General features: G+C 37.1%; 1 protein-coding gene across 1 annotated transcript; it reads left to right on the plus strand.

Annotated features, from left to right (window-relative positions):
* Positions 1-222: 222 nt before the first annotated feature.
* On the plus strand, positions 223-24,097 carry LOC145995172 (uncharacterized). Its single transcript, XM_083131726.1, has 7 exons — positions 223-326; positions 7,039-7,296; positions 12,985-13,266; positions 17,364-17,649; positions 18,986-19,140; positions 20,585-20,718; positions 23,865-24,097. Exons 2-7 carry the CDS (start codon positions 7,048-7,050, stop codon positions 24,043-24,045), a joined length of 1,287 nt encoding a protein of 428 aa, XP_082987852.1. The 5' UTR covers positions 223-326; positions 7,039-7,047; the 3' UTR covers positions 24,046-24,097.
* The last annotated feature ends 222 nt before the right edge of the window (positions 24,098-24,319 follow it).

Here is a 24,319-nt window from a genome sequence, read left to right on the forward strand (position 1 = left end):
ACTTGTAAAAAAAATGTTTAAAACACATTGTTTTAAACGTTTAAAACATTTGTAAAAAAAACAAAGCCGTGTGTTTTAAACGTTTAAAACAAGGTGTTTTAAACACTTTTGTTTTAAGCATGCCAACCCTGGTGCTGAGGGTTTCCCTTATTGCACAACGTTGGACGTCTGAATGTAAGGTTGCTATAGTGTTGTGCGATAAGGGAGAACCCTCTTCTGAAGGACTTTACGTAGATAAATAAAATAACCAATGAGTACTAAACTGTTGAGTTTACCTGGAAGGATATCTTTTTATTCAAACCGCTCAAAACCTAACCACTGAAGTAGTATGTTATTGAGATAGTTAAGTTAATCGTTATTTTCATGAACCTGCTTTTTAAATGTTTTTCAGCATGTTGACAAAATTAGGAAGACATTTATTTTTGTTTTCATAATTCTTTAGTTTTCTTGCTTTTTGTCTGTACATTATGCATGTGTACATGCGCACATGACTCTGGAGCCCCACTTTGAATGTATACCTATGTTACATAAAATGAATGAATATCGATCAATAAAAGCAACATGGAATTAAGTGATGGGTCCAAGTTCCAATTGTGTAACTCCAAATATATAATTGTGCACAAGAATTTTTGGTAAATGTCTGTTATATCGGAGACACTTTTCTTCAAATTTACAGGAGAAACTACTTACGGAAATTAGTTTCTGTTGCATTTATCAAACTTCGTGGAGGTATTTTGTCACTATGGAATGCTGCACAACAGAAAATAAGCACTTTTGATGTAATAAAGTAGCCTTTTGTGTGAATCGACAACATTATGCCGTTGTTTCCATTATGAACCTGCAGATGGCGCGACTGTTGAAAGTCACGCGGTCTCGCGAGAGGAAGAAGTGTTTCCAAAGGTGCCTTTTTTTACCAGAATTTTCTTATTTTTATTTTTTTAACTATGCTTACCTAACCTAACCCAACCTAACCTAACCTTGCCGGAAATAGTTCGTGGGGCTAACGTGAATGGTTTTTGGGGCTATCGTAATTGGTTTTTGGGGCTATCGTGAATAGTTTTTGGGGCTATCGTGAATGGTTTTTGGGGCTATTGAGAATGGTTTTTGGGGCTATCGGGAATGGTTTTTGGAGCTATCCGTCAATGGTTTTTGGAGCTATCCGTCAATGGTTTGTGATGACATAATGAACACGAAAGTAGGTATTTTTCGGTTAAGAAGGTTGCAACACTGCATGCCCACTCCAAATCGACAAAACACAAGCACGACGCGTGACATCCACAGCTGTGCACGAAATATTCTATGTTCCGCAACGGAAGAAAGGACCCAAAAGAATTACTCGTAATGTGAAAATTCGAAGTTATTTTCGTGTAAAAAGCATAATGGCACCTTGAAATAGGTTCTGCAATACACAATTGGTAAGTACGAACCATTTCAAACTGAAAATATGCGTTAGAAATGTGTCTCCGATATAACAGACATTTACCGAATTTTTCAAATGGCTCAATTTCTAATTGTGTTTGTTAACACATACTTCATAGTCTTAGCGATTTCTTACTGCACGTTTTCTAGAGAACGGCTTTTCCTTCCATGAACTCCTATATGTTTCTTTGTTTGCAAGGAGTCATTCTTTTGGTGTCGTCTTTGATACAGACTGATGCTATCATCTACTTCACAAGCGTGGGGTGCGATGGGGTTGGAAGGGCATTCGCCCACTGAACCCCCTTGCGAATTATGTTGATTTTTAAAATCGACATTTCAGTGTTATACATAATATGAAAGTGGTGTCAGCACGTGGAATACACAAATAACGGAGATATTTGATTCCAAAGTATGGCTCGCATAAGTAAAAACCATTTGTGTGCACCCCAAAATAGGGAGAGAACACGGAAATTACCATGAACTCCAAACCTTATGATGCAAAATTATAGCAGCTGTTAATGGAATGTCACTTAGGCGAAGCCTTCGGGCTGTTCTGCTTCACACTAAGGTAACATACATACTTTATTTCACAAGAAAACATATCCGTGGGCTAGAAACAACAGGAAACGTTCATATACTGTGCAAAAAATTGCACTTTTTGAAGGGGGTACAGAGGGTGAAGGATACCTGAAGAAATATTTCGTCACTAAATGCTTTCATTCTTAGATTTGTCGGGTCAGGTTTAGGGCTCTTAGCATTAACCCTTCCTGGGTTGCGCGAGAAAAGTTACGTCGATGGTTGTGCACAGTGCCAGAGACCAGGTTTTTAAAATATGCTAAATTAATGGTCTAAAATGCCAAATCCTCGATTATTACGATTAGATCTTTCTTTCAACAACTGAGATTCTATAAAAGTATAAAAATTGAAATTCTCTAAAATTATGAAAGGGCACTCTTCGTTAGTCGGGCACGGAAAGGCAGACTGGATTTTCAGTAAACAGTAGGTATGTGTGATTTGTGATTTGGTGTTTTAAGTCCACTTTATGCACAGTAAGGCTAATCGGGACTGGACCTACAGTTTAAAGTGGGATCCGAACCACTTGTGCCTCCACCGGGTATCGAACCCAGGACCCCTCGATTACAAGGCAATGACGCTACCACTGTGCCTTGTGGGAGGCCCAGTAGGTCTATAGTCGCGCATGGATTCAGACAGCAAGGCCCATCAATGAACCCTCCCTAGCTGCTCGAATATATTACTAGTACTGAAAAAAAAATCATGTAAAAGAGGAAGGCCAGAGACTCAGCTAGACAGAAGGAGGGTGTTGACAAAACAATCATTGCTATATATCAACCACACACCCGGATCTAGAGACTGTGCGCGACCATTGCAGAGTTAAAATAACATCCCTAAATGCTTGTAAAACCTGATCACGCATATATCTGGTCTCGAACATGAAATTCCCTTTGAGCCTTGCTTGAAAATCTGCAAGTTGATCATAAATCAAGAATGCCTGCTCGCATAAGCTAAATTTGAAATCATAATAGCAGTAACTAATACTTAGTGAAGCTTAACTGTACTAATTAGTTTCAGTAATAATTTCACACATCGGAGACACATTTCTTCAATTTTACACAAGAAACTACTTACGGAGATGAGTTTCTCCAAGGTTTACAACTTTTGTTGAGGTATTTTCTTTCATCGTGGAATATATTTGACCGGGAAATCATGTATTTTTCAAGAGAAATATCTCACCGACGTGCAATTGCCATTGCTTTCATTTGCTTGCCCTACGACAACCGGATGCTGCATACATTTGATGACGTAAGCCCCTGTCAGTGTTTCAACCCCCCTTTTTTTACTATGCTTGCCTAAGGTAACCAAACCTAACCGAACCTTATCAGAAATGGTTCGTGGGGCTATCCGTAAATGGTTCGTAGGGCTGTCCATGAATGGTTTGTGGGGCTATTCGTGAATGGTTCGTGGGGCTATCTGTGAATGGTTCATGGGGCTATCCATGAATGGTTTGTGGGGCTATCCGTGTATGGTTCGTGGGGCTATCTGTCAGCTACCCAGGCTATACGTCAGCTACCCATGTATAATATATAATTTCCACCAGCGACGAACACGATAATAGGTATTTTTCGGTGAAGAAGGTTGAAACACTGCATACCCACAACATGAATCAAGATGTGCCCGCCATTGTGTGTTCCGGAAGTGAAGAAAGGAATAAAAAAAGCACTCAGAATGTGAAAAATTGCGTTTGTTTTTGTGTGAAAAGCATAATGGCACCTTGAACTATGTTCCGCAATACACAATTGGTAAGTACGAACCATGCGAAACACAAAATATCCGATTTTAATGTGTCTCTATGAAACTGGTACCTTAGTTTCTCCAAGCTTTGAACTTACTTCCATAATTGTTTCCACTATTTCAAAGCACTTACTAATACTCCTGTAAAACTTGTGAAAAATTATTAAACATTCAGAACAGTTATGACATTTCCATGGTGGGGAATCAAGTATATATCCTAGTATCCTCCCTCTGGGATCAAAATTTACAACCAGAGAGAGAGGGAAATCTCCCTTCAAATACAACTCTGGCTAAACATATTAAATAATGATACTCTGTTCTCCTATAAGGTACATATTTTGTTGTTAGAAAAATATTGCAGCTTGATTTGATGGTTGATAGTTGTGTATATGGTCACAAATTTTGGTCCTTTAATGCATTGCTTTCGTGAGTAGATAAGGGAATCACGTGGGTGTTCTTAACACAGGTTGTAGGGCAAGAGGTATAACCGTACTGGATTCCTACCTCTCCATGCTTAGTCACGAGGAGTCTGTTACAAGTCACAAGACTGGGTAAGCTCTAGAACTTCTCTGTGCATGGGCAATGTTAGAAAAATTCCTATCTGAGATCACCCACCCTGGGGATTGAACGTGGATCTCCCATAAGGCAGTCAGAAATTCAGTACCTATTCTTTGATTAAATTTAGTAAATTTACCTTTTCTTTTCTGAAGAAAGAAATAAGTGTACAGGCAGTTTAAATTTTTTATGTGCAGATATTAACAAGAAGATAAAATATAATGCTTCATGTTTGTATTTTTATTATATATATTTATACATATGGTATGGTATATGAAAAATTTCCAGTAGGAATAATTCCAGTAACCACTCTCAATGTATCGGGATACATATAAATTATATATATATATGTATATACAGAGCATTCCCCGACATTCGCTACGAGACTTGGCAGCAAGCGGTCCGGCGTCAGCGATTGTCTTTCCTGGTGAACGGGGTCCGTGACAGTCGCACGCTACAGTCTGTTTTTTTTTTGCTCTCCCTGCCTTCGCTCTCTTTCCCTTTCTGTTGACGTTGCAGACTGACGCCAGTATAATCCTCCCTTGGAAGTTGTGTTGTGTCATGTCCGTGTGTTGAAGATTGTGGCTTAATATGGCACCACAAAAGTTAACATTACAACAAAGGATTTATCTTGTCGAGTGTTACTTCGGGAAGAGGAATTGTGGAGAAGTGTGATGATGTTTTGCAACGAAATTTCCTGGTGTTCTCGTTCCACATAGGACCACTATATTAAACCTCATAAAAAAGTTTTCAAGAGTAGAGTTACAGGGTCAGTTCTGAATAAAAGTGGAAAGAAAAACTCATGTGTGCTTACTGAGGAAAAACTCGATGAGATAGGACAAAGGTTAGAACAGTCTCTTCGGAAATCTATCCGCCGCCTCTCACAAAAAACGGGTGTTTCAAAAACCACAGCATTTAGAGCCGCTAAAATTCTTAAATCTAAAAAATAAAGTATACAAAGATAATCCTCACACCATCCGTGAGTTAAAGGAGAGTATTGTATGAGAAATCGGGAGAATTACAGTAGACGAACTTGCACGTGTAAATGCCAATTTCCTTCGGAGATGCCAGGAATGTGCTGCAGCAGAGGGACATCATTTTCAACAACTTCTGTAGTCAAGGTTAGTACACAATATGAAAACTGTAATTTTAATAGCCGACTGTTGCGGACCCCGTTCACTGGGAAAGACAAGCGCTGACGCCGGGCCACTTGCTGCCGAGTCTTGTAGCGAATGTCAGGGAATGCTCTCTGTATAATTTGGATGGGGTGTGTATATATAGTCCCCCAACCTGAAGTGCCAAAAATTAGCAACCAGGGTATACAGAAAGCCAAGTGGGGAATTCCCCCTCATCTCTCCTTCGGATACTACCTTTTGTGCGTATCTGTAATCCCATCCCTCCTTAGTTTACTGCACTTTTTGATCCTCATTGCTCTCTCGAGTCAAGTTGGTTACAAAGTGCATCACCGAGCAGTCTACTTTGTTGATTTGGTGTCACGTGATGTATGTTGTGTCTGCACAATTCGCACTACGTTCTGGAGCGGTGTACGGTGTGTATGGCCACATGGTTCATGCTAACCATTGAAATGTACATTTAGGGCAGCAGATAGTCATTTGTTGAATCTACACCTCTATTCTTGCATACTTTGTTGAATGCAATTTCACTCCATCAGCCTGACTTACACCTGTTGTCAAAAAATGTAGCAAACTAGAAAGGGCTTGTGTGGGTGTGTGTGTGTCTGTCTGTATATCCAACCATCCATCTATTTGATCTGCCATGTTCAATAACCGGTTGAGGCACAAGTGGTTCGGATCCCACTTTAAACTGTAGGTCCAGTCCCAATTAGCCTTACTGTGCACAAAGTGGACTTAAAACATCAAATCAAATCTATTTAATTTGATTTGATGTGTTTTATTTTTATTTCACTTTTCTGCTACTTTGGGCTAATCGCAAATGGTGACAAGATAGAATTGATAAAAGGACAATCACAAACAAACATTTACAGCAAGCTCATCTCTATGAGCTGAGAGTCCAGATGGCAGAACCTTGTTAGTCTGCAAAATGTAGTCTAGGAAGGGAGGTTAACATTTGGGTGTCTACAGAAAGAGTCACCCCTTACACTCCCCCTTCCATCTTTCTAACCACACTGCTCCACAAAACTTAAGGACCTCAAGGGAACAGAATTGCTGTTTATGCATGACAATGCTTTCCCGCACCGTGCACATATTGTGTCTTAACTTCTGGAAACAGAAGACATCACCTGTATTGAATGGCTTCCATGCTCGCCGGACCTCAATCCTATCGACCATGTTTGAGATGCTCTATCCCGACAACTTGCACAGCGTAACCCACCAACCTTCCTGACCTGAGGAACACCCTCTTACAGGAATGGGCCCGTATCTCTCCAGCATTGATTACCAATCTCATCCAGAGCATGGAGGCCAGATGTTGTGCCTGTTTGTCTGTTCGAGGTGGTCACACGCTGTATTGACGGTCTGAGCAATCTCATACTCCAGTTTCATCTGCTGGGGTCTCGTGCTTTTCCAGTTTATGGACTGTATACCATTCTGCAATATTGCTGGTCATTTTCATTGCATGTTGCATCTGTATCTTATTGGCATTCATAAACCCTGGTGAAACCTGTTTTTGTGTTGGTTTCCTTCTGTTCCCTTGGTGTATCTTAAGTTTTGTGGAGCAGTATATATAGAAGAATTTGCCATTGACTTGTTAGTGATTTACATATTTATCCTTCAGAATGTGACTATGATTTCGAAGAAGGGTGCTGAAAATAATGATATAGGTATTGAGACTGAGAGTGGCATGATGCAGTCAAAAGGTGCAACATTTCCTCAGGAAGTTGCTGGTAACGAAAACGAACTTTCTTTTGAGTCCGGGGAAGAAACATACAAAGATGAAACTAAAGATTTCCAAATATATCATGGCTTACAATTATCACATTCTGTTAAAGTTGCCAGAATATACACTGAGATACTTTACTTTCAAGATACAGAGGTTAGTATATAATGGTTTCATTGTGTGTGTGTGTGTGTGTGTTTTTAATAATTTGATTAGAAAAATGGTTAGGGCTTTTTAAAAGTGAATTCAAGAAACTGATGACTTTTTGTTGTGAGATGTATTAATTTTCAAATAATTGTACTTGAAAGATGAAAGTAATTTTAAATTTCCTGTTGTTTTAAGTTCACTTTATGCTCAGGTAGGCTAATCAGGACTGCGCCTACAGTTTACAAAACACTGCTCATTGTGCATTCACCATAGATTGAACCTGGGACACCTTGATTTCAAGGTGTCAGTGCTACGACTAGAGGGAGCTTGAAATTCAGACCTTTCTCAGATATCTATGAGAAGTGGGGTTTGCTCTCTTTTTGGTAAAATTTATGAAATTCAAGAGTCTGTAACCTTAAAACTAGTTGACATATTAAGGCTCGACTGGACCTTTAGCTGACGCCAGGGCAGCTGTTTTGGAATTTTCATCTCCTTTTGAATAGCAGCTGGTAATTCCATGTCAAATCTACCAAGAAAAAATAAATTTTGGAATTTGATGTCATGGATTTTTGAGTTATTGGATTTTGAAAATTGACAAAAATGCCCAAAAACCACTCACCACTGAAACTTTAAATAGAATTTGCAAGAGACCTGTTTCAATTACAGGGCTGGGCATGGTTTCATTTTAAAGCGTATGAAGAGGGCTTTCATTTGATATACAACATGCTTGGTTTTTTGCGAAAAACAAATTTTGAAAGTTTTTCCAAAAATTTATTTTACAATTTCCAAAAAATGAAATTTTCACAAATTTTACACATATTGGTACACATTTACTGAAGGTTCAGTCAAAATTTCAAGGTGGTATCCCTTTGGTATCATATGAAAAGTGAATTCCTTTCAAGACCATGCGATGATTTAAGTTAACATATTTTACATACCTAACCACAGTATAAATACAGAAGCATGCATACATGCCAAGAACTGCTTAGTGATACAGTAAGTCTTTATTTGATAAAATGTATGATGCTTGTGTCATCTCCTCTTGCTTCAGCTGGTATGTTCTACCGGTGGATATTACAGGGTCCACTTTGCAAAGGACTGCGTGTCTTGGGATTTTAAGAGCATCTGGTTGCCTTGGATAACTAAATGACTATGCTGGACCACAAGGATGCAAGAAGGACACCTGCACCTTCATGTTCTACATCATCTTTCGAAAGTACACATCCCACCCACCAATTGGCATCATACGCACACGCTACAAAACCTGTGATGTGTTCAAAGGGTACATTTTCAACATCTGCATTAACTCTAACACAATGTACCAAAGTTTCTTCAGATGTAGAAAATACTTTAGTCTCCACTTTTTCTGTGCTTACTGGTATGAATGCATGAAACCTCTGAGTCCCTGTTACAGCTACAGCTTCACCAAACTGTGTCTGTCAAAGTCTCAATATTCGTCATTTGTCACATAAAAGAAAGTTATTGATGGAATGTTCTCCTTTCCTCACTCAAATAGCTGGAGTGGTGTCATGACTTGGTTTGGAAGAGGATTCTGGAGACTAGCTTTGGCTGCCAACCTCTTTACTGTCCCTCCAACACCATCACACACTCGCTTACCATGTGCTGTTGCATAAAAATGCCACAATGCCATCAAAATCTCTATGATGGTAGCACAAATTTGCAAGTTTTTGCGGTTCTTATATTGCGCTGCTGAACCATCAGAGAAGTAATATAGTTTCTGTAAGTTTGGCAGACAATCAATTTTCAAGAAATATAAAAGCTTTCTTTGGAAAACATGGACAAGAACTGTGTTGTGAATCAAACAGTCTGATATGAAGACATAACTCTTATATTTTAGAATATCTTCATTGTCCTTAAAATATACTACAAATGGATGAACTGTTGCCATTGAGTTGTTCCAGTGGAACCCTTGTACTTCATCCTGCAAAATCAAGTCACCACAGCTTCATCATGCACTAGAGAACTTTTCTTTTCAAAGAAATATACTGATTGCTGTTTGGCTATAAAATCGTCTCTCTCGAGGTTGATCACCTGATTTGAAAAATCTTGAACAAATTCCTGTGTGGATTTAGTAATTATCTCAAAAGAACAGCGATCCACTGATATCCACTGCTTGTAAGTTATATTTTCAATCATATCTTCCTCAAGGCTTGTTAGCAAGGCTTCCTTGAAATCAATTATGCTGGGAGAGGAATCACACTCATCTAGAAAACACTTCTGTTGGGGTACCTATATATAATTTTTGAAAGACAATCTTTGTATGTTTTAATGGATTTTCATGTCCTGGAAGAGTTATTTAATTTAAGTGAACTCCAGCTATCATTAATTTAACATTTTGATGAGTGGTACAAACACATACAGTGTGGGTACCACTGGCTCCTGCTATTATGCAACTCTTTGGTCTTAATTCTACAAATTTTGAAAACCCAATCTTAAGTAGTGGGTATTTAGATTTAAAAAGTCTGAATATTTCTCTCACATTTCCCAGGATCAATCTTTTTTGAATGTTTATACGTTTACTATCTGTGTCCCTCGTGGAAACATAGTCTTTCGTGCGAGGCATTTGCCTGCTAACTTCATCACTGCAGTAAAAATCTTTAACTAATGAGGCTCTTCTGGTAAGGTTTTTCCAGGTCTGAGGTCAGGTGAGGACAAAATTCCCTTCTCTTCGATGAGTTTTATTTTGCTTTCCTTGCTATGTAATTACTAACACTGAACTCCTTTTCAATTTTTCTACATGATAGACAAAATAGACAAAATCATGAACCTTTCACTTTTATTTTCAGTTTTAAATCTCTCTTTAAGTTGTTCAAAGATTTCTGATTCTGAATTGCTACAGTGGCATTCTTCATCTTTATCACCTTCTGCATTAAAAAGGGATTGGGTATAAGTATTTCTTATTTTCTTTATCTTTTTCTGCAATACCTTTTCGAACTCTTCAGTTTCTTCATACTCACTGGAGACTCACCAAGAGAGATCAAAGAGGCATTTAAGTAGCTGAACCCTGTATCAACATCCATATATTCTGAATCTTGGTTATTGTAACTAGGACCAGGATTATCATCTGGCCCTGAAGGATTTTCTTTTTCTGGAACGATAGCCTGGTTTTCCTTCCCCAACTGCAGTCTACAGGAAGTGCAAATTTTCATGTTTTCTTCAATTCCGTAATTTAAAGAAATTATCCAAGCTGCCACATTCTTCAGATCTTTACTATACCAGTGTCCCTTTTTCTTCAAAGGATTACAACAGTAAATGGGCCACTTCTTGCCGTCCATATAAAGATTTTTTTAAAAAATGAAGACACTAATAAAGCAAGTTTCAAACAATTCACAGCACAGAAGTTAACTGAGATGTACACACTCTGACAGCTACGCCACAACTGATCCAGTTGGACAAAGAAGCATAGGAGAGCAGGAATAAACAAGTCACTACTGGAAAGGGGTAACTCACACTTGAGCTTTAACTCTCTCTCAGTCATGAAATTTTGACTGAACCTTCAGTAGATGTGTACCAATATGTGTAAAATTTTTGAAAATTTCCTTTTTTGGAAATTGTAAAATAAAATGTTGGAAAAACTTTCAAGTATCAAATGAAAGAAAGCCCTCTTCATAAGCTTTAAAATGAGACCATTCCCAGCCCTGTAGTTGAAACAGGTGTCTTGCAAATTGTATTTAAAGTTTCAGTGGTGAGGGGTTTTGGGCAATTTTGTCAATTTTCAAATTTCAATAACTCAAAAACCGGCAACATGAAAAATAAAAAGAATATATTTTCTATATTTCAGATGATAAAAAACATGTATACCAAAATTTAGCCATATCCATGACATCAAAGGTTTATGCACTGGTTGATTTGACATGGAATTACTCCGCTCTGATATTCCAAAATATGAAAAAAATACATGGGCTTAGAATTCCTTCCAGAGCATTCACGTGAATCTTCATGTAGTTTTACTTTCGCTGTTTAATAATAATAATAATAATAACAACCCATAGCTCTACAGCCCGAGGAGGGCCTTGGCTTACCTACCGACTGCTGGTCTCCCTCCCACGCTGTTCCTCCGTCACCTGTTGTAGCGTGGAGATCTTAGACCAGTATTGGAGTGTCGGGGGATCAGCCCGACGAGCCCCCAGCCGTTGCAGGTCTTCTCGATCGGGTTACGCTCACTCACTCGGAGCTCCCCAATTTCCTCACGATGGTGGGTTGCCACCGGCCCTATACGTAGGCCGAATAAATTCCGACCAGAGCCGGATTCGAACCTACGCCATCCCGCAGCGAGCGATCTCAAGACGAGTGAATGCCTTAACCCGCTCGACTACGGAGGAGGACACTTTCGCTGTTTAGATATTATTAATAGTTTCATTTCTATGTAAGTTAAACTATTGATAATATCTAGAAAACAGTAAAAGCAAACGAAACGAGGCTTCACATGAATGCTCTAGAAGCAATGCTGAACATATTCAATTTTTCACATTTTGGAATATCATAGCAGTTTTTCGAGATGAGAATAAAATTCAAAAACAGCTGCCCTGACTTCGGCCGAAGGTCCAGCTGAGCCTTAATTTAAGATTTGATGATTTTTCTTTCTACTATGGTATATTTTAACTAACCAAATTTTACCAAAATCTGCAATGGTGAGATAGAAACCGTGTAACATTTGTATTGATTTGTTGGAGAATGACCCTTGAATAAAATTTATTAAAGCAATGTTGACTACAAAAATGTGTGACCCAAGGAATACTTGTTTATTTGCCCATATTATAAGGCTAAGACAATGGGAAAAAATGTGTAATATTACGTGGGTCGTTCAATATATAAGTTTCCGTATGCTGTAAAAAAGTTTATTTGTAAGATACATTAGAAAACTATACATACATGTGTAGGAGGATCCTTCCTCACTTCTCCACATAATCCCCATAGAGATTGAAACATTTGTCCCACCGTTGCACCAATTTGTCCATACCCTTTGCAAGAAAATCAGGGCTCTGGCTATTGAGCACTATTGTCACATTACGCTTCACTTCTTCATCTGTTTCGAAACGGTAACCTTGGAATTCAGACTTTAACACTGGAAAAAGATGGAAATCACTCTGCGCTGAATCTGGGCTGTATGGAGGGTGGGGCAGCCGTTCCCACCCCAATTCTTCAATTTTGTGTTGTGTTTGCACTGCTGAGTGGGGGCGAGCGTTATCGTCAAGAAGAATGACACCAGCTGACAGGAGACCTGGTCGCTTATGTCGAATTGCGTTTTTCAGTTTATCCAATGTTTGACAATAACGGTCAGCATTGATTGTTCTTCCTCGCTCCAAAAAGTCAATCAGCAGAACACCCTTAGCATCCATGCTTCTGAACTCCTTACGACGCGAGCCCGTGTTTTCCGAACAAGCATTTACTTTTCGCCCTTGAGCGCATGCGCCTTCACGTCTGATAACGAATCGATTGTTGTTCCTTGTAGACAAAGGATGGTGCTTGTCAACCATGTGCTTCTTTTTAATAGTATTGCTTTATACAATATTTTATAGCACAGGGAAACTTATATATTGAACGTCCCTAGTAAAAACAAATATCACCAGTGGTAGATCTAGAGAAAGTCAAAATGCATAGAAAGTATATTAGTGTGTGTGTGTAAAAAGAGATTTCATGCACAATAGCAGTCCGAATCATTTCTCACTATTTCAGGAATTTTTGCTTGTTTCACCATCAAATTGCATTACACGATTTAAATGTGATGGAACAGAAATTACACCAGCATTTTCAGTGAGACATACAAATTTCACTCGACTGAAATGGGCTCCTGACTTAAGATGCTTTCTGTGTTGGGGCCCAGAATTGAATGAATTTTATGTAGCCAGAGAAGATTTTGTTTTCATGTTCAGAGGAATCTATGATGAACCAGTGATGTCGCTGTTTTATGACGATAGCGTCAGACAAGTAGTGATTGCGGGAAGAACTCTTATTACTGTAAGTATTTCAATGAGTATTATGAGTACATGTCTCTTGATTTATTGTTTACTTAATTATTAGATTTGTGTATACTTGTAAAGAGCCACGGCGTTCAAGTCAGTAGGGTGTCTGACTCCTATACAGGAGACCCAGGTTTGATTCCTGGGTGGGTTGGTTTCCGGTGGGAATTTCTCCAGCAATGTCCAGGCATGGAAAGGTTCAGGAGTTCATCCATCCTCTGATAAATGGGTACCCGGGGGGCAACCTAAGGGATAAGACAACCAGAGCATGGTGTTAATCACACCATCCATACAAATGGCCGAGATTATGAACGTTTTGGGTCCTCCCTCCACATTTCTCCCCACCCATATGCTTTCACATCATGTTGCATTGTGTAGAGGAGTATCTTTACCTTTCTATATACCTGTAAATTTACTTAGTTCTGTAGGTTTTAACATTTTTGACAGCAGTGAACCAAACTTGGATTTCAAGTTGCCTCTTGCATGATTTTTTTTTGTTTGTTCTGGCACAACACAATTTTATTAGTTCCTCGTAAATCCTCATTATTATCACTAATTTGAAATTCGTGTAGAATAATCATGTAAACTAAATGAAGATAAACCTCATAAAGCGTAGATCTAAATGGGTGCTCACCACATAATCCGAAGAAAAAGAACAGCATTAATTGGTAATTATCCTCTCTACAGCTTAAACACTAGAACCTCATTAAGGTTATTGTACACTATCAGTATAGTGATATTAGGTGATGAGAATTTTCATTTTTCTCTATTAGGCTCTCAAAAAGCAGTTTTCTTCAAAGTAGACACTTATGAGTGAAATAGGCAAAAATAAGCACTATGAAACTCATATGATGCATCACACAAGCCTTTGTAATGAATGAGGTTTTAAAGCTTTACTCTTTGCTTCAGTGGATGTGTTCGCTGATGCAATGCAATATGATTAGTTGAAATAATTCTTGAAGCTTTTCTGACAGCAAATAATAAAGAGATTTTCTTATAATATCTCTTTAATATGATTAGTAGGGACATTGAATTTTTGCGATGCGCGAAATCGCAACATGTGAAAAAAGATGCAATTTTGAACATTCTGCTCGTAACTAAACCCCCAATGATGAAATATGCATGAGTTTTATTCGCGAAGTAATGTGAAATGTGTGCTTTTCCACGAAATGGACGCTTTTTCGCGAAATAACCGTGAAATATCATCAAATTAAGTAGAAAACACTCAAAAACCGGCAATCGAGGTTGTGCCCGCAAACTGTTGATTTGTAATGAAACGTTTGCCTAAAGTTTCCTACCACTTGCAGCTGAAGAACGTTTTATCATCGATCACATCAGGAAGATGCTGCAAATTGGGATTTCCCATGCACATAATCTCAGTTCGAAAACTTCGCTCCCTGTCCCTCAACTTCCAGTTTCATTGAGCTTGCTAGCTGTAGCAGCGATAAGATTAGTTTATCCCCACTTTCTGTGCCCCTGCACTATGACCTCTAAATACTAAGCCTTGTCTAGCAAGAAAAGTAAACTATCCTTGCCCCACCCAATCGCCGCTACTGGCAATTACAGTTGAAGTCTAAGTACTTGTGTATGTGTACAGTATATAAAAATGAAGTAGTTTATCAATTTAAAGCTCTTTTGTATGTTGTGTCCTCTCGTGATGAAAAAGTGTGTGCCATTTTTTTTTCCATCGCTGGTATATACCGCTGATCTAACATTTTATTTACCGCTCTCCTCAGTTTTTATTTACCATAAATTTGTCTGCCTAATGATTAGTTATTGCAGATGCATTTCCCCACAACTACAATGCTCTCTGATTGGCTATTACCAACAGATGTACAATTTTGCTTGGTGCGACAGCACGAATTGATAGAACTGACAGACATGGTCAGGAAGAAACAAAACTTGAAATCCATCCAAAAATTATATAGATATTCATCTGATTTTCATCATTTCTCATTTTAGGCACTCAAAAAGGCAGTTATTTTCAATATAGGCAAAAACAGGCACACTATAAAACTCATGTATTCCTCTCAGAAATGACCCAAAATGGTTTATAAAATAGGAAGCTTAAATTTTCTGGCCAAAGGGAAAGAAAGGGTTAGGAGTCATTCCATGCCAAATCAACACAGATATGTGCAATTTTCAACCTGACCATTTCAGATTTTCATGAAATTTGGGGAGTTGAAAGTATGTATGGAACTTAGTAAGTATACATTTGTCTTGTAATTGTCAAATTATTCAAGGTCAAAATTCGCAGAAATTGCCCTTTCTGAGCTAATTTAGCTATACTAAATGTTCTGTAACTCTGCTCCTATTTTGCCTAGGAAGCTGAAATATACTTTATTGTGCAGGGAATGGAACAAACTTTCCAATGATATGTAACAAGCCTACCTTTGGACAACAAGAAAAGTTTGTCATGTGACGACCTTTGACCTTGAATATCTCAAACGTGTCATGGCACACCATGCTATACTTTAAAACAAATGGAAAAATCATAATGAACCATTTCAGTATCAGATGCTGGATGTAAAGACAGATCAGTAGGTGGAACTGTACACTCGTGGATTCAGTTGCAGCAATAATACTATTTGTTAGTTCATGTGTTAGCAGCATCTTCTATTTTGCGACTATGAGCTACAATTTTAGGCTTCTAAGGGCTTTCACTCTTTGTAGTTTATTTCGTTGCAGGTTTTATGTTTTACATATTGCTACAAGTTTAAGAAAACCTTGCGTGAGTTCCACTTGCCAGTCCCAAACCATGATAAAAGTAGATCTACAGATATTATGAATAAAATATGTATATTGACACGATCTTTCAAAATCTGCAGTCTGATTTGAGATAGTGTTAACAGTTTTCAAGTACAGTTTCAAGATAAGAAACTTGATGCAATACAATTTCATCATACTGTATGATGTCACATAGTGATAAAACAAGTTGTAATAGCCCATGTTAATGTCATACTTGTTTTTAAAGTACAAATATTTAATATTTTCCACTCTGTTGTTGGTTAGTGCTTATTAGGAATTTTATTTAAGATTTAAACTTGTTAAATATTATTTTCATGAATTAGATTGTTAATTTCGTGGAATTGCTGCCACAGTGTATACACATGTAGTATGTTCAATTGGAAAAATTAGCAGGTGATTAGTATATATGCATGTTTGTAATTATATTGAGTGTTTGTGGATGCTGATATAAAGACAAGAAGAAGGTGATGAATGATTGTCAATGCATTAGTAATTAAATGCACAGCCATGAAAATAGGCAGCTGGGCAGAATTGAGCTGGTGCCACATATGCAAGAAGCAAAGTGAGAGCGGGACAAAAGTCGCTGGTTTCCACGTACTGTGTGGCAACATGAACCAGACTGCGTTGCCTATTTCAAGCGTCAGACTGATCTCTCTCCAGGGCACTTTTGTGTGATCCCTTTTCGAGCAAATACTGTCAGTTTGTATCACATGGATTACAAAGACCAACTCTACAAAGATATCTTTCATTCCCTTAAACCCCCGAACGCACGGGGTTGTGCTCCGACATGGCAACAGGGTGAACTTCTGCCACCTGCCTAATTTCATGGCATTGCATTTAGTGTGATGTAACAATGCAATAAACAACGTGTGAGATGTTACTCATGTGCTCTTGAGGACATTGATTGAAAAAAAAATGCAGAAAAAACAAGATGCTACTCATACTTGGGGACACAGATAAATGAACTTTTTTCCTGGAAAAGATCAGAAACTTTTAACCATTGATTCCCCAGATGTATCAAGAGGGAAATAGCTTGGGACTATATTTTCGTCATTGACACACATTTGTGCCCCTCATGCCATAAAACCCAGTTGTTAAAATTTGGTCAGAATTAAAGGAATAAGCATCCCCCTGAGTCACTGGGGTACCCTCTTCAGAAGAATGGACAACATTGGTATCTTGAGTGTTAGGCACATGTCACTTCAGACTTAAACAAGATTGGGAGGAACATAAAGATTGAATTTCTTCCTTAATGTTCAGCTCTGTATTAAAGTTTCTCCTGTCGTAATTTGTTAAATGACTATATAACAATCTGGAATGCATTATTTCATTTCTTTGTGTTTGTAGAGGTATAAGTTTCCACTTGGAAGTAGACAGCCAAAGCAGAAGGACTCTTTAAACATCACTGAAACATCTTGTCCATGTTACAAGATTGACTTGGGAATTGTGCAACGTTTGAACGATACTGGAGTGCAGTTGTTGTGTGCATCTTCAATAAACAATGTTTTTGTTGTTGATTTGGAATCAAAAATGATTGTGAAGAACTTGAAAGCAGTACACATGAACCAAATAACCGCTCTAATCCTTTATCAACCACTTACTTATTTCATTACAGGGGACTCGACTGGTACAGGTGAGAATGTTAACAAATTTTTAAGGGTGTGCAGGATGGCAAAATTTTTCATCACGATGAGGAAATGAAAATTACTAAGATTTAGGAAATTCTCATATTTATAAAGAGGAACCTGAAAGATTGAGAAATCTCCTCGAATCTAAGCACAAAAGGTTTGGGAGTTACTGCACATTAAAAAAAATCCATTTTCTAAAGAAAACTGTAACATAATGCAGAAAAGATGCTATATTTTCACAAAAAAATTGGAATTGCTGCATCAGCCCTAAAGTTTTATGGCTGATAGGCAACCTGCACAACTCCATTAAAAATAGTACTTCTGATTCATTTTATTTATCTATTTTTGTTTTGATCTTCAAAACAAACAAGTCAGGATCATAAAATAACACTATTTTTATCATTTAATCATTTTAAGACAGATGTAATATGTGTCAATACATTGCATATTAAAAGGCATAATCACAATCAGATAAGAACACCATTGTGACTACACAGAAAATCTGGACTTTTAATTCTTTTGACTAACTTTTATCAAAAACGAAATTTTCCTAATCACTTCTAAATCCTCAAAATGTGGATTTTTCTTTGTGATTTCTCTATCAAAATTTTAGGATCCTGCACACCTGTAATGATTTTGATTGACGTGTAGGGTGGAGAGTACTTACCTTTGGCACACGTAGTATATGTACTACGTAGAAATTTTAGTAGCCCAGTTAGCCAGAGACCCAGGTCAAGTCTGCATTTTTTGCTGAAATTTCTACATATTACTTGAATGTACTTATTTCAAACATTGACCAACCTGAAATTTTTGCTGACACTGACAGAGTATGAATGTAGAATTTACTGGCACTGATGATGAATACCAATAATACATTTTTCATGAAGAACACAAATATTTCATTCACCTCCCAAATTAATGTATGTAACTAGGTGACTGCAGTAGGTCTTTCCTTAGAGGATTTGGTATGACATTTTAGTTCAATTTATGCACAGAAGGCTAATCGGGACTGAACCTAGAGTTTGAAGTGGGATCCGAACTAATATGTGCCTCCACCAGGTATCGAAGCCAGTGTGTCTCCAGTCTCAATGTCCATGAGTAAAAACGAAGGAACGTTTGACTGACCCTAGTATATTTAATAGAGATTTGTATTTGTTCTTGCATAACACTATTCTCACATTTCTATCTCGGTGGAGATATAATTGGTACTTTTATCTTTGCGGGTATATGGCATGATTTTTATTTACATGTTGCAGGAAAACATAATGATACTTGATTTTTATGCAGCAAGCAGTTTTTTAATTGGGATTGTTACTTTTATATTTTGTTGTTTCATTACAGTAAAATGTTGGGATTCACTGTGGGACTTGGTAATGGTGTTTGTGGGACATTCTCATGCAATACTCCATCTCATACCACACCCAACTCAACTGGGATTTATATCAATTGGAAAAGACAACACACTTCAAGTATGGAGTTTCACCCTTAATGATAGAGTAAGTTGACAAGCAGTAATTGCTTGTTCTGTGTAACCATGTTTTATTTTAGTTTTCATAACATGATTATCAAATTTATAATTTTTTCTGTATGTGCATATTTCTTGCATTGTAGAATTATTTATTGATTATTAATTAATTTTAATTTGGCACTAATCAAACTAAGAATAAATGTCTGATGAACGGAGTATTCTCTCGAAATGTTACATCAAAAATTGTGTTTATAAGCTTGTAAGAACCATATGACTGTAGAAAACTTCTTACGTCACGTGCCGGCAACATATTTGTTAAAACACTAAAATAACACACACAGAGCACAATAAAAAACACTTTGGAGTTCTTCCAAGCTTTCGACTCCTTCACGGAGTCATCTTCAGGGCTGGTCAAGGAAAGACGGAGTAGACGTGGTTGTCGTTACACTGGTGTTACATCAAGTTACATCAAGTAACACCAGTGTAACGACAACCGCGTCTACTCCGTCTTTCCTCGACCAGCCCTGAAGATGACTCCGTGAAGGAGTCGAAAGCTTGGAAGAGCTCCGAAGTGTTTTTTATCGTGCTGTTTGTGTGTTATTTTAGTGTTTTAACAAACTTGTAAGAACCTTAAAGTACAAGAGGAACCTCGATTTTACATTTTTCAGGTACCAAGATGAAAGAAAAATTTAAAACATGGGAAAATGTAAAATCTGGGAGAATATTATAACATGTTGCTCTATTGTGAGCAGAAAGAGTGGATTCATTATCCATGAATTTGGGTTCCACTCATATGAAATGGTAAGAGAATCTTCCAGACTGAATCATTGATGTCATTGCTAGTAAGTGCTTCAACTAATAACAATACTTGACCATCTGTAGAAAGTTTGACAACTTTCAGCACAGATATATAATGTGTCACAATTTTACTACGTTGCTATATGTTGTTATCACTTTCAGGCTGAAAATAGAGCATGAAAATTCCTTAAGTATAAAAATTTACCTGTATGTTTCAGCAAGACAAACAGGTCTGTTGATGTAGGGTCGCCACATTTCTCCCTTGCCAATTTTGGACACAATGATTGGGAATGTATACATACAAGACTGTATATTATATTGCTTGATAATAGTATTATTTTATGAAGGTTTTCTATAGCCTTCGTTGAAAATGCCCTTCCATTTTTTCATGATTAACATATTAAAAGTGGAAAAAAATAAATTAAAACATAACAATAATTTAATGTCAACATATGTAAATCGACCTCTTAAATGAGCTTGACCATCAAGCCAGGCTCTTACACATTCTAATGTTACCCTGCAGTAAATTTGATGAGTCTGTGAATCTAAACACTAGATTGTTGCAGATAATGCCTTTGCTGCAAGTGTGTGACGAAATCTTCATTGGAGGTGACTGCTGTTGAAAATTATCCCAGACAATTTTAGTGACCAAATTTCACCTTTCTACATTGCAGATTCAAACGATTAAGCTAAGTGAGACAATATTGTGTGCAACAGTGGATGAAAGTCATCAGTGTATTGTCACAGTTTCTTCTGAGTTTACAGTCTGGCTAATGAATCACATTTTTGATTTCCATTGTGCTTTGAGGTAAGAAAATAGTATGGGGACCAACTCTCCTGTATTTCCCAGGATCTCTTGTATTAGAGCTATTTTTTTTGGATCCTCCCATATTGATATATTATATTTCTCCCATATACAGGGTAAGCACAAAGTTGCTTTCCCCAATAAATGAAGAAATCAAATATTTGGGGAAAGCGACTTTGTGCCCACCCTGTATTTCATTAACAAGAAAGATTGTGAAATTTCAATTATTTCGCTGTTTGGCGAGCCATACAAAACTTCAAGTTGATTGCAAGACCACGTTGGCAGAAGTGGCATCATATCTTGCAGTAGTTGATTCATGCTTTACTTCTGCTCTGCAGCACAGAAATGGAAAAATACATATGGGTTATGACTAAGAAACATGCTAATTTGTAAATTTTTATTCTCTATTGTGATCTGTATATTATATAAAATGTAAATTAATTCTTTTGTTTAGTATTATCCATTCCATAAACATTTGTTGGAGTGATGCCGCACTGCTAAAAATGCGCAAAATTTGTCGTTACTAAATCTCCCATAAATTTAGTGCCGAAAAATTGTATGGTAAAAAAGAAACATTCGGAGTATTAGGAATAATTTATGTAATAATAGCATAAATTAGCATCCATTAGCCTCGGTTCAACCAGTCGTCGGTTTAACAGGCTACTCAGCCGAGGAAAAAAATATTGATTTCTTATAAGTAGAATAGAGTACAGCCTTCGTTAATTACGTGTAGTACTGTATGTATTTTTAAGGATGTAGTCTACAATTGTTTAGTTTTAAAAATGTACAGCGATACATATTTAGTAAGTTTTCTGTAGTTTTTTCCTGTTCATCTTGTGTAGTGATGTTTACTGTATTCCATTACATAATTCGCTTTAACCGGCCAGTTCGTTATCTGGCCAAGGGTCCAGTCCCTTGGTGGCCGGTTAAGAGGGAACCCACTTTATCTTCCTTAAATTCATGACCGAAAGTTGGTCACCCTAGAAAAGAGCTTCATGAGAGTTTCTGTTCAAGACTGAAATTTTTTACTTATTTCTTCAAAATAAAGCAACTGGCATGGATTTAAAACCAGCTGAATAAATGTTATAAAGAGAAAATTCTCAACAGTAGAAATAATATTTTTTATTATTCTGGTCATTTTTTTTTGTCAGAGGAAAGTTATGATACTCTTTCCTAATCAGCTTACTATGATGATGGTAATGATAATGATGCATCAGTCATTAGAGATTCTGAAAAATACTTCTATATATTCATACATAATCATCTATTAGTACATATTTATCCATATTTTTGATAGGGGTATAACAAACTTGCTTTTTTGCTGTGATGCGTGCTTGAATTCTTATGGCTATTATGTGTGAATGTTGTACCATGTATATATTCTCACCCCTATAAAGGTCATGATATTACTATTTATATTTTTCATTTTATTGCATGATGGAACTTAATTTCCGAACGACGTAATATTTTAAGATGTGTTTATGATTTTATTTTAATAGAAAGCATCGTACTTAAAAATTAATGTGAATCATTGCTCTGAGTAACCAAGTATATGAACATTTATCTTAAATTTATATTTGCTTGCAATGCATGTTGCACTTTCCTGAAACCTACCAAAATAAATAAATGTGGTTTTCGGATATGTTTAGGTTAATTATTTATTTTAAATTCTATTTTATTCACATGTCTCAAGCATAATGTTATAAGTTATAATTCATTTGTGATTTGCTCAAGGAAAAATACACAAGGACCAAGCGAGGAGACAATCTGAATCCATCGGAATTATATCTGTTAATTGTAGTTTATTATTTTAAGTACACTACCATTCTCTGTTCACTGTAAGAATGAAGTCAATGTAAATAAATACATGTGGCTTGTAAGAAAACCCATTGTTTACTCAGATGGCAGCTGTGCAATGAACTTGCACATTGGAATAGTGTGTGTATGATAATGTCATATCACTTAGTACAGCTGCTATAGTGAGGTTGTGAAACGTTATACAGTGCCTTTTTTAGTCAAGTTGCCCATGGAACGGCAACTAGCACGGCGGAAAGTAAGATCGCATCTGCTGGCAAACAGGATGCAATATCCGTGCAACTGGAGCCGCTAGCTATGTAATGAAAGGAGCTCATACATTGACAGGTACAATTGAAATGAGCACGTACCTTGTTACACGAGGTGTTGGAAATGATTTCCTCCTGCGTCCACACATTTACGGCATTTTTAAAGGAAATTTTCACTAATACGTATCAGTGTTACACAGTTAACACGTATCCAAAATTGCTTCAGTTTCCCTCCTGATATTTCCTTTCAATTATTTTAATGTATGGTTTCAAGTTTGAAAGCTTGGTAGCTTGCCACGCAGACGTCATGAAAATGTCTGTTTCTTGTGCAAGGTGCCGGAGGGATTTTTGATCGTATTTAGTTTCTTCTTATTAAGCACACACAGTTTTACCCTTTGCTTCTTATCAAGAACAGACCCTGATTACCTAAATTTGTTCACAAGTATCCGAACACTGTCTCTCTGTAAAACAGGAACATCTGGGAATTCTGCTGCAAAACGTATTTTAACTTCCCTACAAGAATTCGTAATGATATTAGAGTCGTGCATAAAAATGCATTGTTTCAAATTGTACGGATAGTGTGGCATTATTAGACTGCAGAAAAGCACCAGTAATACTTAAACTAAAACAAAACAATCTAAAACACTTATTAACAACTTAACACTTAACAAACATGTGCAAACTGGACACCAGCTATCTGGATAATGAAACACTAATGTATCCAGTGGCAAGTCAGCATACAGGTGTAGGTCTAAATACCGGCAGATACGATCTTACTTCCTGCCGAGCTAGCCGCCGTTCCGCGGGCGACGTGACAGAAAAAGACACTATAATGAGCTGTACAATTACGACCAAAATATTCATGGGCAAGGTAACACCAGAACCAACAAATAGGAAAGTAACAATTTTTCAAAAGTCATGTGGTTTTGTTTATGTTAGCTTTGTTCTTACAATGGATGCAGAATACGTGAATAATTATAGACGTGTTGACACATAGCCTTATTGAAAACGTAAATAAAATCTGATTGTTTTGCAGTGATTAATGAAGAAAAGTAAATAACTTTGTGCTTGTATTGCTTATTGCAGTGCACGGACTACTTCTTTACACACAGCCATGAGTCCATGCTATCCATGTAGGAGTGTTGTTTTGTCTGAAGATTCGTCAGTTCGTATTGTAAGCCCCATCTCTGCAGAGAGCTTAACTACACAGATTGTCTCTGAGGAATTTCAAGTAAGAAGTGCAGCTTATGCTGGGAGTGAAGGTTAATGAATTTTAACTGTTTTCTTGTGTGTGATTATTAAATGTGCAGATATTACACTAGACCAGTAATGATTAAAATGCTATAAAAAGTTGATTTACACAACAAAATATTTTGTCTTTAAATGCTTTGAATTTCTTCTAAGTTAAATCAACAAAATTGATAAATTCATATTCATTTCTAATGCATGAGAGACAGTCAAATAAAAACCTTAATTTATTTTTTTGTTTTTTTATCTAGTAGATTTCTTCATGTAAAGTTGCGCAAGTTTGCTGCATTTTA

This window comes from Lepisma saccharinum, chromosome 11, assembly GCF_977018435.1.
Source record: "Lepisma saccharinum chromosome 11, izLepSacc3.1, whole genome shotgun sequence".
NCBI lineage: Eukaryota > Metazoa > Arthropoda > Insecta > Zygentoma > Lepismatidae > Lepisma > Lepisma saccharinum.

What these genes read in the sequence shown, in the direction of transcription:
- LOC145995172 (XM_083131726.1), top strand. Translation starts at nt 7,048, where the DNA reads ATGATTTCGAAGAAGGGTGCTGAAAATAATGATATAGGTATTGAGACT. An exon ending in CGGGAAGAACTCTTATTACT is followed by an intron (nt 13,267 to 17,363) that starts GTAAGTATTTCA and finishes TTGTGTTTGTAG; the next exon opens with AGGTATAAGTTTCCACTTGG. An exon ending in GTTTCACCCTTAATGATAGA is followed by an intron (nt 19,141 to 20,584) that starts GTAAGTTGACAA and finishes TCTACATTGCAG; the next exon opens with ATTCAAACGATTAAGCTAAG.